General features: G+C 37.8%; 1 protein-coding gene across 4 annotated transcripts in view; it reads right to left on the reverse strand.

The window, feature by feature from the left end:
* Positions 1-704: 704 nt before the first annotated feature.
* Positions 705-17,184, reverse strand: part of PTCHD4 (patched domain containing 4) — a gene marked incomplete at its 5' end in the record, with an annotated part of 184,108 nt that continues 167,628 nt past the window's right edge. For 3 of the 4 annotated variants that reach the window (XM_082729726.1, XM_082729727.1, XM_082729725.1), the window contains one exon: positions 1,982-5,647. In XM_082729726.1, coding sequence (XP_082585852.1) covers positions 4,014-5,647 — 1,634 coding nt within the window. In that variant the 3' untranslated portion in view covers positions 1,982-4,013. Of the gene's footprint in view, positions 5,648-17,184 lie in introns of all 4 variants that reach the window. The other variant, XM_082729728.1, reaches the window with a different exon arrangement.

The raw sequence follows: 17,184 nt of genomic DNA on the forward strand, positions 1-17,184 counted from the left end.
CATTTATGAATAGCTGATATGAGAATTTTAATAAAAGTTGCAATAACCATGAAAATAGTGTTTTTAAAAAAATCTATGTACTATTAGTAACAGTGCATGCAGAGTGCCAGGCATTCATAACTATTTGGTTATAAAAATATGTGACTGTAATTATGGTATTTACAGTCAACTTATAAAAATATGTGTAAATCTGAATGGCAATAGTTAATCCCTAGCTCTAACCACAAGCCTGAAAGGATTAGAGGATTATTATGGGAAAGTGCATGGATAATTACAAAATGGACAAAGCTCTCACTGTCTCAAATTCAACATTCAAGAATGGCTATTCTAGCATCATAGGAGCTTCATTTGTCAAAATTCTTCTAACCTCACAAGGTAAAACCAAAATTCTGTGGAAATAAGTAGGGATAGGAAAGGAACATTTACATGACACAACCTTTGTGAAGAATAATTCTTTCATAGAATAGTCATGCACAACTGTCAGAGAGGTTCACTATCCCTGGAAGAATTGATGGGATGACATTTAAGCACAACTTTCATTTAAAAAAAAAGAGGCATGGTCTGGATTAACCAAATCTTTCCATAATTTAGGTGAATACCTTTTTGGAGCTTATTAACCATCATGGAGAGTGGAGTTCTTATGACACTTTCTACTTCAAATTTGTATTCCGAAGGAAGGAAACAAATCCACATTGCACTTTAAATTCAGAAAAGGTGTTTTTTTTTTTTTCAAACAAACTTCTAAAATCTCTCTCTTTAAGGGAAAAACACATTTAAGCAAAATACAATATTCTACATAGATGAGATACTTCCCACAGGTTCTTTTCTTCTAGGAGATGATTATTCATCTTCCAGCAGTAGGTAGGTTCTCAGTTTGAACACCATCAGTATTTCACAAAAGGACAAAATGGTGGCAGTGAACTTGAAAAAGTAGGGTGAGTTGCCCATAAGCTACCCAAAAAGGCAGAGGTTGGACATTGCCTGTAAATCATGATCTCATACGTCAAGATGTATCTTGGCATTTAGTAATTGGAGGTTTGGAGATATCTGCTGCACAGTGAGGTTGGGAGGTTAGATGATGCTTAGTTAGATTCCTTTCAGGCTTAAATTACTTCCTAGGACTGAGCCGGGGCATTTTGGATGGTAAATTAACTCTTTCAGAACAAGAAATTCCATTTCAATGAATTATTGCTACAATTTACTAAAGAGTACCATGGTGTCCTGGAAAAGATAACATCCCTTCCAAAATTCCACCCCTCTAGTCACTCAGATAATGGGAAATTCACATTTATTTTTACTCACTTTGATCCTTGAAGTCAGAACCTAACAAAGAACCATTTTCCCTCATCTAAAAAGAGACAGTCTAGATGGAGGTACGGTATTGGAACTGCCATGGTGGTTTGGCAATCTATGCCACCATCTTCACATGTATTTGACAACTGGCATGCTTGATTCTTTCCTTATATCAGCCTGCCACTCTTCTTTGCATGTGGAATTGTCTAAAGTAATAACGAAAAAAATGACCCAAATAGGCAAGCTTTTTAAAACTTGATAAATGAATGGAGAATGGCATACCTCAGAAAGAAATGGAGCAATAGTTAGTGGAATTTCTCAGCTGATTACCACCATCTTTTGAAAGCGATATAAAACAAATCTTCACCAATGGTAAGTAAACTATGAGAGAAGAATCCTCCCTCCCCGCAAAACCCAACTCTTCAGAAATTTCTGCGTCAGATATGAGATCATGGTCTGCAGGTCTACCAGTGTCAAATACCATTTCATTCCAGCAGAGCCCTTCAGGAGGCAAAAGGCTAGGGTTATCTAATATATGAACAATATGTTAATATTATATTAACAAATAATGAATAAACAATAACTATATCTTTATCACAATTGTATTCCATGCTTGATCAACTGATACTCAGTCTACATGAATACAACTGAAAAGACAAGAATCATTTCTAATGGAAACTCAGTAACCTCAAGGTAGGACAAAACAAACTTTATTTGATAAAATAAAATTTGGTTAAATGGTTTTCATTTTAGAGACTGTTCTTTCCCTTAATATCCTGGTGAGCTCCTTATTTGGAAAAGTATACTTGTCTTGTTGTTTTGTCACTTCATTAATCTATCAACGTCATTTCCAAAAACTTCAATCAGAATGGAATGGTTTGTATCTCTTTTCTGAACTTAACTGAGTCCAGGAGTTTTTGTTTGCTTGTTTGTTTGTTTTGTTTTCTTTTTTTTTCTTTTCCCCAGATTTTAATATTTCAAATTCAATTAAAGTATACAACCAAAGTTGGCGGGTAACAGTAGCTCTCTTCCAGGTAAAAGAGCTTACTAAAAGACTTTAGAATCACTGGACATTTGCTCAGTCCTACCTAAAAATTAACTTATTTTACTGCTTGATGTGGGAAAAGGCATTTTCTAGTAATTTTCTGTGACAGGAAACACAGCATTAATCCCAATAAGCACCCAACAGACAAGTATATCTGCTGGGGAATGGTTTTAAACGTTAATTCAATGAAAACATTTACCTCAGTACTTTTTCTGAGAAAGAACTTAGCAGCAGTTACAATTCATATGCCACCTGTGGAGAGCCATGAACACCCTAGGCGGAAGGCCAACTGGGGAGCACTTTCCAGGTAACAAGAACAGCGATATTGCAAGAAGCTACAAAACAATATTGCAGTCGTTATAGTGACCACTACTACAGTGATCATGGCCTGGGTCAATGTGCCAAATATTAATGCAAGGAGCACACTAGACTTTACAGGGTTAGAATATTTTCCTTATGCTAAGAACCAGTGGATGGCACATGATGAGTGGTTATGATCCTTTTATTCCATTTCGTACTACAAACGCTTCCTAGTTAGAGCTCCTTTATCCTATGTTAATGATCTATATTCCATGGCAGTATATTTTCATCATCTAAAATGAGAGCACTATAAGTATGGTATATCCCAACTCTCTCTCTCTCACACACACATACACACACACACACACACTCAGACACACACGTGCACCCTTATACACAGATGTATGGACAATATGTATAAAATGCTCATTTGCAGTGGGTAAGCTCTCTGAAAGCAGCCAAATCAGCCTTTGCAATTATAGAGAACCATTCAATGCCGATGAAAAGCCTTATCAATTGTTTAGCTCCAATAAGAAATTTTAACCCTTGTCCATATAGTAATTGGTTTAAATGACTTTCGTATTTTTTGCTAAGTTATCCAAAGCAAGAATCTCAAAGACTGATGTGATATGTAGAATCTAATGGACTCACATCTTTATTTTGCCTCTCACACAGTTGGGTTATACTCTTGCTGCTGAAACACGAGTTGATTTTGAATTGCTACTGATGCATCTGTATTTGGCTAAGGCTAATTTGGCTTTCTAGAGAAAGCCCAGCCCATCAGCAAATGGACACCTTCTTCCACACAAACATCAATGTACACTAAAGACAAATCTAAGTATATGTATATATGGCATATATACATATATATGTACACATAAAATGGATTGGGAAGTCCTTTGGTTTAGACGGGATTAAATATGTACTTCCCAAGTGCATAGGTTTCCTTTGACCAACCTGTTCAAAACAGAAATAAGAAAAGTGCCATGGCAATTTTGACATTTCCTGTCATTTTTCCTATGTAGAGGTTCCCTTTCCTTTTCTCTCTCTCTTTCTTAAGCATTTTGTTTTTGAAAGCGTATAGACCTTTTGGTCATCTAATACTCCATTGATTCGTCCATTCCTTGGAAGAGCTCTAAGATCACATCCACAAACTTATCTTTAGTGGAGAACAAGGTTGCAAAGAACATTTCCCTCTTCTTTGATTCTCTCTTCCCCCCAAGAAGCGGACACCTTGATGTGTCATGACAATTCACTCTTGATCTGACTTTCCTTGTTACTCCTGGCCAGCCCAAGCAGCTGAGGTCTGAGCTTTACTCTCCCTGCATCGTGGTGCAATACTGGAAAAGAAAAATAATCCATTTGTCTACCCCCTTCAGACTGTGGTGACATGATCAGGGTTCTCTTGAATCTCTATGCATTCAATTTCCTCTCTCTCCTTTCGTTTGGCGCGTTTCTTTTTCTTGTGGTGCTTTTTGGAAGGGGGGAAAAAGGTTAGGAACACAGGTAAGATAACAAAACAGTGCAGAAGTGTGCAACCCCCAGTGAGCAGCAAGCATTTGAACAGTGTGAAGGTCAGGTTCGAAGGCACAAATAGGAGGGGGACCAACCCAATAAGAAAAGAAGTAACATTTTGCAAAATGGCTGTCCCATGCTCTTGTAGGGAGCTTTTTATACATTGTGTTCGGGTGTGCTCAGTTGCTAATACAAATGTGTAAAGCAGTGGTGCACAGTGGTCAATGGCAAAATTTAAAGTGTAGATAAGGCACAAGATAGAAATGCAATCCATGTCGACGTTCCATAATGTCATTAAGCCCAGAACGCCCAGCTCAATTGAGGTGACACTGAGAATCAGCCAGAAGTTTCCCAGAGGGTGGATCACTAGGAAAAAAGTCAGGATTAACACCAGGAGAACACCAACGCCTGCAATCAGAACAGGCACCGTGACAGACAAGCCGTAATGATCCATGAACACGAAGGAGGGGTTGAACACAATGAATCGGATGCTCTTTGATAGGGACAGGGGCCTCAACTTTTCCAACACTTCTATGACTTCCTTCTGCTTGTCTCTGCTAGTCCTGGCCACCAGATACAAGCGGGAAGCAATAATGTTGTTTTCATCCCCTGCCTTGGAGAAGATGATATCGTTCCGAAAATGCTGGAATTCTGGCTTTTTTAAAAATGAGCTTTGTAGGACACTGATAAAGTCACTCTTGTTATTGGCACTGATGTTACTAACTTTCAGGAACTGGTAATACTGCTCCACCCAGGACACGGCCGTGAACCCGCTACAGAGTCTCCGTATATCCTCTTGGACGCTGCTGTTCCAGTACTCCAGGGGCTCGTAGATGTAGAACCCTATCACTGGGCTGTAGTTGCTGAAGTATTTTTGCTGAACCATGGCGTAGGAAACGCTTGGGGAGTCACTGGCTAGCAGATGGATGATGTTGGCTCTGTCACTGATCTGCAAGCACCCCATGAAGGAGAAGGAGGCGTAGATGAGATAGAGGATGACGACGAATGGCTTCACGTAGATATTGGTAATCCATTCATTGTAATGTTCACGGAGGAAGTGTTGAATGAAATGGTGCTGGTAGGGGTTCGTCTCATGATGGGATGTCTGTTGATGCCCATCACTCATCACTGTCTGGAACCACACAGGTTTGCGGTCCAGGTATTCTGCAGAGGGGATCTTACAGCAAAAGATGCTGTGGTAGCGGTTTTGCTCCAGTTGGCCCGCGAAGACCAGACAGGAGCCAAAGAATGAGAAAATGTAGAAGTAGTTCAACAGAATGGAGACACACATGTTCTGACAGAAGACCTTCACAGCCTCTATGTTTGTGAATGGGCTGGCACCCATGCCAAAGGTAATGAAGTACAAGGAGCTGGTCATGGTGTAGGTGACCATCACATCGGAATAGGCATCTGCCACCCTGTCTTTGAAGGGCAAAGTCTCTCTTGTTCTCCGCCACCCAGACAGAAGCTCAAATACTCCTTTAGTTCCATGACCTAGTTTTTTTAAAAAAGAAAGAGAATAATTGTTTTATTATCTATTATCTATGCTAAGCAGTGCTTTATACTCCAAGCTGCAAAATGCTATGATCCTCCTATCGGGGTCTCAAAATTTGAGTTACACCATGAGATATATTTTGTCCATGTGTCCACTTTAACAAGGTCCAAATTAATTGGTATTCTGGGTAAAACCAAACCCGTGTTGTCTGTCTTATTAATTCGACAAGTCATAAATACAATTGACATTATGTGATTTTTTTTTCTTCCCCTGCACACATGTTGTCTCCCTTAATGGGTCATACGTTGTGAATGGCAGGGGTTATTATTCACACAGCCTCAAATGCCCTTCCACACCAACCGACTGCTTGATCAACTGAAGCATTGACCCGAACCTCCATTTCAAGCTGACTTACATGCTGATGTAGGAAATCATAAGATGATTTTAAACACTTAAAAATCACTTTACATTGACTTTACGATGTTAATAATCCACTTGATGGCCAAATGGCCTAGAATCCTGTTCCTGTAGATTTGATTAATTAACATTAGATGCGAGTTGAAAAACTTTGCCAGGTCACGTAAAAGACAGGGCAAAACCTTCAGGGTGAGAGATCACAGCAAGCATTTCCTTTGGGCTCCTCACAGAGCTTTTATTCACACAGTATGGATGCTGACTAACATTTGCTTCATTAAAGTGGATGGGGAATGGTTCTTTTTAATCAACTTCTGTGCACTCTTTAGTAAGGGTAAATAAGCAAAAGCTTCATTCAACAAATATTACTTGAGCACCTGCTATGTACCAGAAACAGTTAGATACTGAATGTTTCCCCCACCACAGGAACTTAACAGCTCTTAAGATACTACTGCTTGCTTCCTTATCAACAAAAGCAGAAAGCAGCTAGGAAAATAAAGGTATTAGGCCATACCTTTAATTTCCCTTTTTCACTTCTCTGATTTAGCTCTATCAATTACTGTTTACAATGTATCAATTGGTAACTTTCTGACTGAGTGAAGATCTTCATACATCACTCTTGCCCTTGTAGGCAAAGCAATACTACACACAAACATTTTCTATGAATGGATGCAAGCTGTGTTTGGGCTCTTCTCCAAGAGATCCATTAGACACAATGTAGCTTAAAGGCACAAAATGACCTAGTTCAAGAAAACTTGGAAATTGGACTTTGTGCAGTACCTAGATATTGGAGGAATTCACTTAGCAATGCTTTAACAAACATATGATAATGGCTGGGGTCCTACTATAATCACTGATTTTGTGTTGATAGAGTTGCTAATTGGTCTCTATAATTTCCCCTCTTCTCTGTTACTTTTTTTTGGGGGGGGGGGCGGACTGCATCGGGCACAATTAAAAACTATTTCCCATCCTACCTTTTAAGTAGAGGTGGCTCATGTGACATATTTCTGGGAAGGGTGACTGATAGTCACTTAAAGATGCTTATTAGAAAACCAGAAGGAACTTTGCCCTAAATGGCATCACGGAGCCACCAATAAGAGCCTCAGTCTTCCATCTTCTCTAAGTCTCTTTAAAGAGAGCCAAATCTCCATTTGTCTAAGTCACTGTAAGTAAGGTTATTATATACAGCTGAACCTATTCCTAACCAACAAAGTTTTGTAGGTCCAGTTATTATTACAGAAAACTTTTTTTAATGAGGATCTAAGAATTCTTGCTTTATAGTTAACTTGACTATAGTATTTACAGGCTTAAATATATTTAATGCTAATATTTTATTTCAAAGTTACATGGGTTCACCTATCTTGGGAATTCTTATTAATTATTAATTGTTACTGCATTGGAGTTCTTCTTATCCTAAATATAAAGCCTATTGAACTTCCAAAGTTCTCTTTTCTGAGTCCCCAGTCAGAAAAGATAAGTTTATCCTAACAAGTAGAAAATTGCATTTATGTATATGGTAAGCTTTTTGGTTTTTTTTGTGTGTGTGTGTGTGGTTTTTTGGAGGCAATGATCTATTATTCCTCCTTGCATTTAATTACTAGCTCAGCATATATCGGCACTGAGTTAAGTCTAACACTTTTTTTAAGTCTGATGATTCTTACACATCATTAATTCTTCATTTTTATCTTCTGCAGGACTCCTTGACCAAACAGAATACTTGTTCTTTCACACCCTTGGCAAAAACATAATATTAGGATATTAGCTGAAGTAATTAAAATAATTCTTTAATTAGAGCACTTCTCTTCTGAAATGAGGACTCTTGCTATCTTTGTAGTCATAAGGAGGGAAAATGCTACATGGGGCTGCAGCTAAATTTGGCTTTCCTTTGCTAATGGTCACTCTTTTATGGAATAGTAGGTGCACTATGTAGGCCAGATTGTTGCTTTATATAGTATAAAGGTCTGTATGTGTGGGAAGATGATGCTAAACCGTATTAGGTTAAATAACCACTCTAAGTGTGATGAAGACTGAACACATAATTTCCAAACTTTGGAGAAGGCATATTTTATCCCATTTATAGATTTAGATATTTTACAGGCCATTCCTGCTGATACTCACTCATTTGATTCTCCCCATAATCTAGCTGTTTCCTAGCAGTTCAGATCTATCATCTGCACCCTGAATCCAGGGTGGTCTTTCCTCTTTCCGTGAACCTGCCCATGATCAGTCTTATCTTCTTAGTTTTATTCATGCTATTTTTCTCTGCCTTACAATACCTTCTCCTCATTGCTGGTCACAAGGAAATTCTGTCCATCCGTCTGGTAAGATATCAGTTCAATTCTCTAATTTGCCGGAAAACCATCTCTGACAATTCCAGACATATTGATTTTTTTCTGTTCCTTAAGGTCTTACTGCACTAATTAGTTACTCATTTTGGCACGCAACCATGTGCTGTTTTGCTCTGGAACAAATGGTTTTCTTAGGATATGTTCTATTTCTTTGGTTAGAGTGCAAATTCTTCAAGGTCAGGGAATACATTTTATGTTACTCTTATACTCTGCAGAACATCTGGCAAAGGCTAGATGCCCAGAAGATGCCCACTAACTTCTTGAATTCATTTAATTCTTGATTCTAGATGGGTTGAAAAAATGTATCTTTTAACTACTCTTCCTAAAATGTATTGTGCATCTTTATGTTTCCAGTAGAGCTATATACTTTTAATTCAATTCAATCCAATATGTATTTTGATTTGTTACAAAGACCTATACGAGTGAACATATAAAACATAAAGGTAAGAAAGAAACACAATATTTTCCAACATCTGTCAGGCCAGAAGGCCATTTTTACTTGGGTAATTCTGAGACAGAGATTATAGCTTCTAATACATATGAATTTTAGAAGCAGTCCCATAGGGTGCTCATAAGGGTTCCTTTCTTCTACTAATTAGATGCTAGTAGCACACTTCACAATTGTGACTACGAAATATGTCTCCAGACATTGCCTAATGCTGACTGGGGGTAAATTGCCCCCAGTTGAGAATTACTGGTAGTCAAAAGAAAAAAGCGTGCACACACACACATACACACACACATACAAATTTTAATTACCTTTTTCAGATTATAAAAACAGGACACATTTCCATTAAAAATTTGGGAAAGATGGAAAAAATAATGGTGAAAAATTGTTTCATAGTCCTACAACACAGATAATTGCTGTTAATAATTTCGTGTATTTCTTCCAGTTTTGTATGTATGTATTAAACTTATCTATCCATCCATCCATCCATTCATCCAGATTTGTAACTATTTAACTATTTCATGAAACAGAGCAGGAGAAATTAGAATTTGGAATTTCTCTTGTTGCTGTTCAGTTGGCTCCCAACCACCATGGAGAACCTACTTTCAAACCTCTGTGGTATTTTCTTTCTTGGTTTCTTCCTTTTTACTTTGGCTTCCACTCTGAAGCTGATACCATTTTTTAAAAATATCTGCCCACTTGAAAAAAGCCCTAATGTTCTACCATACCTTTTTGGAAGAGTATATGCACTCTTTTTCCACCATTACCGAGGGTCCTATTCCAATTCAGAAAAGGCACCTGAAATCAAGACATTGGTATTCACCCAAAAGAAAGTGATCCACCATCTCAGATGATGATGATAGAACACGTATGAGTGTGACTTGCCCTACTGAACAACGACCTGAACCAATTCCAATATATTTTCTCCTGATACCTTAGTCCTGATTGTTCTTTGCTTCTGTCTCATTCCTACCAAAATCCTTAATCCTTACCTAAGGCATCAGTTTGTCTTATGAACCACTCTGTTCAAGCTGCTGACTGGTGAGAGACATATATGTCAGCAGTTAACTGACATTAAAGAATCATAGTGTTCTTTCCAAGTAAGATGAATGGTACAAACTGTGAAAAGACACCTGTTTCTTTCTGAAGGATTAGGGAAAGCACTACAAGTTTCTGATAGGCAGGAAATGATGCAGTCTAGACTGATGGGATAACCTGAATTAAGACACCAATTTAGCTATAAATTAAGAGGAGGTAGTTGTGGCTTTCATATTTATCATTGATTTCTTTTTCTCTGAGTAGAGATTAGCTTGTTTGGTTTAGTAGGTTAAGGCATTGTTGGAAATATACATTTAATTTTCTAGAAGATGGCTGCCAAACTTTGATCATGGTTTCCTTCCATTGTATTAGTATATATTTGCAAACTATATTAGAATGCCACAGTAAGTGGCTCAACTGGGACATTACTGGATAAACTTTCTCTTGGCAAATTTCACGAAGGAATAGGGAGAGCACTCTTAGGAGTAAAAATGTTTTGGACATAGTTGGAACTGGGAGAGAAATCCAAGGTGGGAAATGAATTGAATTAGAAGATTAGTGTGTGTATGTGTGTGTACTGAATGTTCCAAAAGGCTTCAGGGATATTGTTGCAGACCTCTTTCCAAATGAAAGCAAATGGAAGCATTGTTTAATAACAAACAAAACTTATGTGACATCTGGCTAATATACTCTATTTAACAATAATTTAACAAGTTCTGCTATTTACAATGGATAAATATGAAAAAAATGAAGATTATATGGATTCTTCTTTTGGTCATGGCATTGCAGTTCAGCCAGAGGGAAAATCATGAATAGTTAAAATTTAAAAACATGTACTTTTGTTATCAAACAAAACTGACTTCAGTCCTAAATGAGCCAAATAATATTCAGAGTTGGTTACAATTCTATTTGAGCCTGAAGCAATCCCTTTACAACAACTAAAAAGGACTTCTAAAGTAAGATAGATCTCTGACAACAGATTCCCTCCCACACTTAACAACATTTCTTTAAAGTTGTGCATCCCAGTGTGAACTTCACACTCTGGTTGCACCTATGTAGCTGTAGGAAAATTCTGGCGACATGGCTAGACCTGGAGTGACTTCCTTCAAAGCAATGCTGTTCATCTTGAATTGAATATAAATTTTACAGTTGCCATTTTAAGCCCAAAACCAATCTCTCCCAAACCCAGAATTCCAAAGAAAATAGTTGTAACAAGGATTAAATCCAATCAAACCTAATTGCAACTGATTCAATTAGTACTCCCTACTGGGCTTCTCTTGATATATTGCTCTAATAAGCACCATCTGTGGGCTTCTAATTCTTTCTAATCAGCTGAATTAGAATTCTCTTCATTTGCTTTGAGAAGATGTACTAATGGTCCTCCCTTTATACTTGAATATGTCAAGCTTTCTGCAGGTCATGAGAGCTTGACATCTCCCCTTTCAGTGGCATAAGAAAAAAAGGTAAAAAATAATGTTCCTTCTTGTGATCTGCTCCAGAGAAATCTTTTTCCTTTCTCTGAGCATTTATTTCTGCTTTGATTAGCTATGCTTTCAGTAATTGTGTTTTTGGAAATCGTCCTTGAGCTCAGGTGGAAGAAAGTATTTTTTCTATTGAGTTCTTAGGTTACATGGTTTTTCCATACCAATCAAATGAATGAAGAATGAAAAAAAAATAATAAAATCCAACCAACTGAACCAGTAAATCAGTTAATACCACCGCCACTACCAGAAACAACAAAATCCAGATATTGAATCAACATTTTGAGTTACCATTCACGTGTTCAGCATTATATGGGATCCTTATCCATTGTTCCTTCTGTTTAGTTGGCTGTTCCTACTTCTATTTTAAAAGATACTACTCAAATATGATCTCATCTCTAATACCTTCCACTTGCTCTCTTCATCCCTAACTCAGCTGTTTAGAAGCTTCTCTGCGTTCCAGCACATATGGTAGCACTTGCTACTACATCCACCTAAAATTACCCATTGGTGTGCCTGTTTTTATGTAAGTCTGAACGGTCCTCAATGTCTAGGGTAGGCACTGTCATTTCCATTTTTGTATTTCAATTATTTGACACATATCGGTGCTCAGTAAATGTTTGTGCAATTGAATTGGTCATGATCTGTGTCTAGTCTTAAAGGTATTTTTAAATGTTCTTGTAATGATTATTACTAACAGCTTTATGGGATCTTCTATCCTATAAAGAGTAAAATTAGTGAAAAATTAGGATTTTTGCAACACCGAAATCTGGACAATGCTTTAAAAATGTCTGGTTCAATCACTGGGAAAAATGTTTGAAATGGAAGTAATCTTACTTAGCAAACTTAAATTATGCATAGTTTTAGTTTCCTAATAAATATTGTTCAAAAGAAATCTTCAAAGTTGTAGCATGAATGCTTGATAATGCCTCAAAGGCAAAGTTTTCTGGGAGCATCCTTGAGTGTTCTGCTAACCCCCACCCCTTTTTTTTTTACCAGTGAAGATGAAATAAAAACATCATATGGGCTGGAATTTTTCTCTGAGAAAAATGGCCTAAAGCCAGTGGAAACTCAATTAACCAGAAAGCTCAGGAATTGGATCATTTGAATAGTCATTAAATTAATCAACCAGAACTTCCTTTTTGATTCAACTTTTATTGGTTGATTAACTTTACTGGAGATCTTTCTAAAATTGCATTAGACTTGTATTTCCTTTCTGTGTCCTGTCCGGAAGGAAGAAAGGAAGAGAGAAAGGGAGAAAGGAAAGGCAAAATGTGTAACAATTAAAAGGATGTACTCCAGAGTAACACATTTTGGTTTCAGTTCTGGCTCTATAACTTTGTGATGTGTGATTTGGCAAGAATTAATTATTTGAACCACTATATGCCTCACTTTCTTAGTCCAGAAAACAGGAATAAAAATGGGACCTATTTTAAGGGGTATAGTGTAGGTTAAATGAGATAATAATTACAATGAGCCTACAGCAGTGCCTGGCATACAGGACGAACTCAGTGAATGAGCTATTACTATTTATTGAATGATATTCTTCAGAGTCATTATTACATTATGCACAGATAATCAGGAGTCAATATGCCATACTGGTTAGGTGTTGCATTCTGAGGGTTTATACTTCCTCGTCACCATCAATTAAGTGTATGACCTTGAGCAAAGGAACTCTATGGCTGGATTTAGCAAACTGTAAAACAGAGAATAACAGTATTTGCTTCAAGGGATTGCTATGTTAAAGGAAAAACAGATACATGGATCCCTTAATACAAGTATCTGGCACACAATGAGTGCTCCCACAAATGTTAGCTATTCTCGAATAGTATTATATAGTTGTAGAAGTGTGGGAGTTTGGATGAATGTTTACCAGGCCCAGGGAAAAGTGTTCTCTCTGATTATTATTTTGAAATTTGTCTTTTTTTTTTTTTTTTGGTCCCTGGAAGTTAATTATGGAAAAATGCTGATTAATAAAGATTTTAGTTAACTGGATTCAGCTAATTGTGACATTCCTTATGTGAGTGTGCTTGTTCAGAGTAAGCTAATAGAGTTGCTCTCTTTTAGCAGGAAGGAAGTTGAAAGGAAGCTTTCCAGGCACTGTTTGTTTCTGTGACTCACAGAAGAAACCATAGTCCCTTCCAGGAGAACAAGGGAACTGCTAGGCAGACGACTAAGTTTCATCAGTCCAGAGGGACAAGGAGACCATTTCCAGAAGGTCCTTGAAGTGACAGAACTGGTGTTATTTGAATGTATCCCTGATGAATACAGCCTTCAGTTGAGAAGACCTGCTTCTCACCATATTTTCCAGGACTTTATTCACATTTAGTGGTCCACAGCTTAGCTCGGCTTTATCATAGCATACATTTATAAACAAGAGCTATATATTTTCTGATACCTATCATAACATTTTCTTGTTCGGTGTTAATTCACAAAGGCACGGGAGAGAGGATAGTCGGTCGTAGGGGTAGTAACCTGTCACAGTGGGCCCTGAGTATAGGCTCCTGTGCTCAGGCCCAGGCTCAACGTCAGCTGTCTTCCTCCCTAACTGGATTCCTTCATGGATACTGCCCATGTTGTTTTCCTCACATGCAGAACAGCGAATGCAAGCACCTTCCTGGCAGTATTGCTGAGAATAATAAATGAGATAGACCACATAAAATGCTTGCCATCGTCCCTGGCACGTATTAAACACTTGGTAAATGTTAGCCATTACTTTTTATGTATGAGTGCACATTCATTTGGGGCTTAGGCTATGTGTTTGTAGTATGCTACAGTACCTGGCTCTGTTTCATTCTTGAAATTATCAATAGAAATGACAATGAATCATGACATGCCAGGCCACTAAACTCAGCGTCAGTGATAGGAAATTGTAGGAAACTCTTACTGACTTCTTGTGATAAATCGTATTCCTTTCCATCATCATAATCCCTACGGACTTTGTCCTGCCCATTTTCATTAGGCAAAGATTCATCAAGAAACAAAAAAACCAAATGAAATCCCTCCCTGTTTGCTATGATATGAAACAGCTAACTGGACTCTAGGGAAGAATGATTTTTGGTCCTGTGACCAATAGAAAGTTCAGGGAAGTTTCTGGCATTTGGAGATACATGAAAACTTAAGAGCTATTTTAGCAATTATAAAAATTAAGAAAAACAGGTCCACATTATTTTTTTTTCCCAGAATACTTTCACTTCTAATTAACTGACAACAATTCAGGGCCCAGAGATATTAAATAAAGAGCTGCTGACAGAATATCAGCAGGTTGTAAAATTTATTCTCTCTTTTACACATTCTGAAATTCCTCAAGCGGTAGTTCTATTAACACTGGTATGGGAATCTTTAATAAAAGAACACATGTCTCAAAGAAATTGACCAACTAGTCAGGAGATATTAATGAAGGACCTACCTATCACATGCTACATGAGATCACACTCAGCTTTCCCCCTGATGTGTATACTCTTTCTACAAGCCCAACAAGTGAATGTCCTGCCCAGATACTTTCTGACATTTGGAAAGTTCTTCCATGTTTAGAGTTGAAATTAGTCACCCTGAAATTTCCAAAATCTGCTCCTAATTGTCTTCTTTGGAATATGTGCCAGTTATTCTGCCACATACCCGTACTTCAAATATTAAAAACAATAGCATGATACCTTCAGTCTTCTCCAGGCCAATCACCTCATTACTTTGACTGTTTCTCTGACGACATCTGCACAGGATTCAATCTGAGGTACTCTACAGCAGTAAAAGCTCCTTGACATCAATGATCATGACTTCATTGTTGTTTGTTTGTCCCTCGGTACCTAGCAGTGTCATAGATGCAGTGAGTTCTAAGAGAATATTTTTTGAGTTCTATGTTGTTAAAAATTTTTCTAGCTAAACTTGCAAAGCTCAAAGGCAGGTTGAGGCATTATAGGGACTGACAGATGAAAAGTCTAGTGATTATTTCTTAATTACAGTTGGGGAACACAGCAGACGGGTGGAATTTACATGTTGTTAATTGTGACACTCATTCCATCTTCTGCACTGCAGTGGTTGAGGACATTCTAGTAAGTTGATGGTGGGGGTGATTTTTGTGACAGATGTGGTCAAGTCAGGACTGCACAAAGCCTGTTTTCACCAACTATGAAGGTACTCAAAAGTAAGATCTATTTTTGTCTTATGAGGCAGCATATCCTCAGAATGCTTCTTGGGAAGGTTTACAAAGACTGTGAATAAACTAATGCATGTAAAAACAAAAGAGAAACAAAAAATACATAGATCCCATACTGGCTTTCCATGCAACATGGCAGGCCTGATTTGTCAGTGGAGTTGCCTGACACTTTAGATTTATACTAGGAGAAGAAAGCTAAACTATATGAAAATCTACAACTGGAAATTATTTCAGTATTTAACTTGAGGAGTTAGTCTTCCACGCAAACAGAAATACTTCTGGGAAGATTCATCTTGCAAACTTAGTGGTTCTTCATTCTTTTGCTGAATGAGTTTGTCATGTCGTTTCCTAAAACAATGTGTGTTGACAAAGTAGGCAGGGTACAGAGGAAAGGTCACTAATGAACAGATGTGCACAAAGGGGATCCTGAAGAATATCACTGTATATGGATCTCATGCGCTGCTCTAGAGGCATGCATATTAATTTTTCACCCTCATTTAATAATGAAGAAATGGAGTCTCAGAAGAATCCATGACACATAGATTTATAGAATTCTTTTGGTGGTCAGGACCAGAATCCAAAATCTTTAGTCTCTCATCTTAATGTGAGTAGACTGTGATCTTGAGAGTAGTGAGTGTATCCTGCTTTGATTATTATATAATCATTTCCTAAGGCAATACCTGGCACTTAGTAAATAGTTATTATAAAACTGAAGAGTGAATGGGTACCTCTGAGCTTCCAAGATTTGTGGTGTTCTAGTATGTTGTGGAGGGAATACTTACTTCTCATTTTTCCAAGAAGAGTTGGCTTCCATCCATTCTCATGTGGATAGTACTAGAGAGTCTACTTGTATTAATGAGTGAGTAAGAGTCAGGATTTGCCCTCAGCTTTCTCATTTCCTACTTCTCATTTTCCATGAATAGGCGGCTTTCATCTACTGTCATTCAGATAGTGGTGATGAGTATACTTCCATTTCTTTTTCTTCCTCTTTATTTATTTTATTTTATTTTATTTTTTAAAGATTTTATTTATTTATTTGACAGAGAGAGATCACAAGCAGGCAGAGAGGCAGGCAGAGAGGAGGAAGCAGGCTCCCCGCTGAGCAGAGAGCCCGATGTGGGACTCGATCCCAGGACTCTGAGATCATGACCTGAGCCAAAGGCAGCGGCTCAACCCACTGAGCCACCCAGGCACCCCTTTTCTTCCTCTTTAAACACTCTTCCAAGTACTAGGAATTGCTGATTTGGTGGTTGGAGCCTGAGAGCAATGTATCATAAGTTGGCTGCTATTCCTCTAAAACAAGAAATAAGCTGAACCCCCTTTATCCTGCACTATTTATATTAATGACGAGTAAGGAGGGTCAGCACTTGCCCTCAGATTTCTCATTCCATGCAGAAACATTTTTGGCTCTTTTGTTCTAAAAGGGAAACATGTTATTCATCTCTTATTGTTGGTCTCCAGAGTGATCTCTTCTGACGGCAACTGGATTTGTGAGGAAAATCAGTCTTCCATGCAATTGGCTGCTAAGGAAATCTTAAGCCTGATGCCTTGAAGACCTAAACTCTTCCAATAGTTAAGGAGAGGGAAAACCTGGATTTAGGATTTTTTAGGTAGAGCTCCCCACATTAGTCTCTGGTACCATATAAGGTCTCCA

Source organism: Mustela nivalis (genome assembly GCF_964662115.1).
Source record: "Mustela nivalis genome assembly, chromosome: 5".
Taxonomy (NCBI): Eukaryota; Metazoa; Chordata; class Mammalia; order Carnivora; family Mustelidae; genus Mustela; species Mustela nivalis.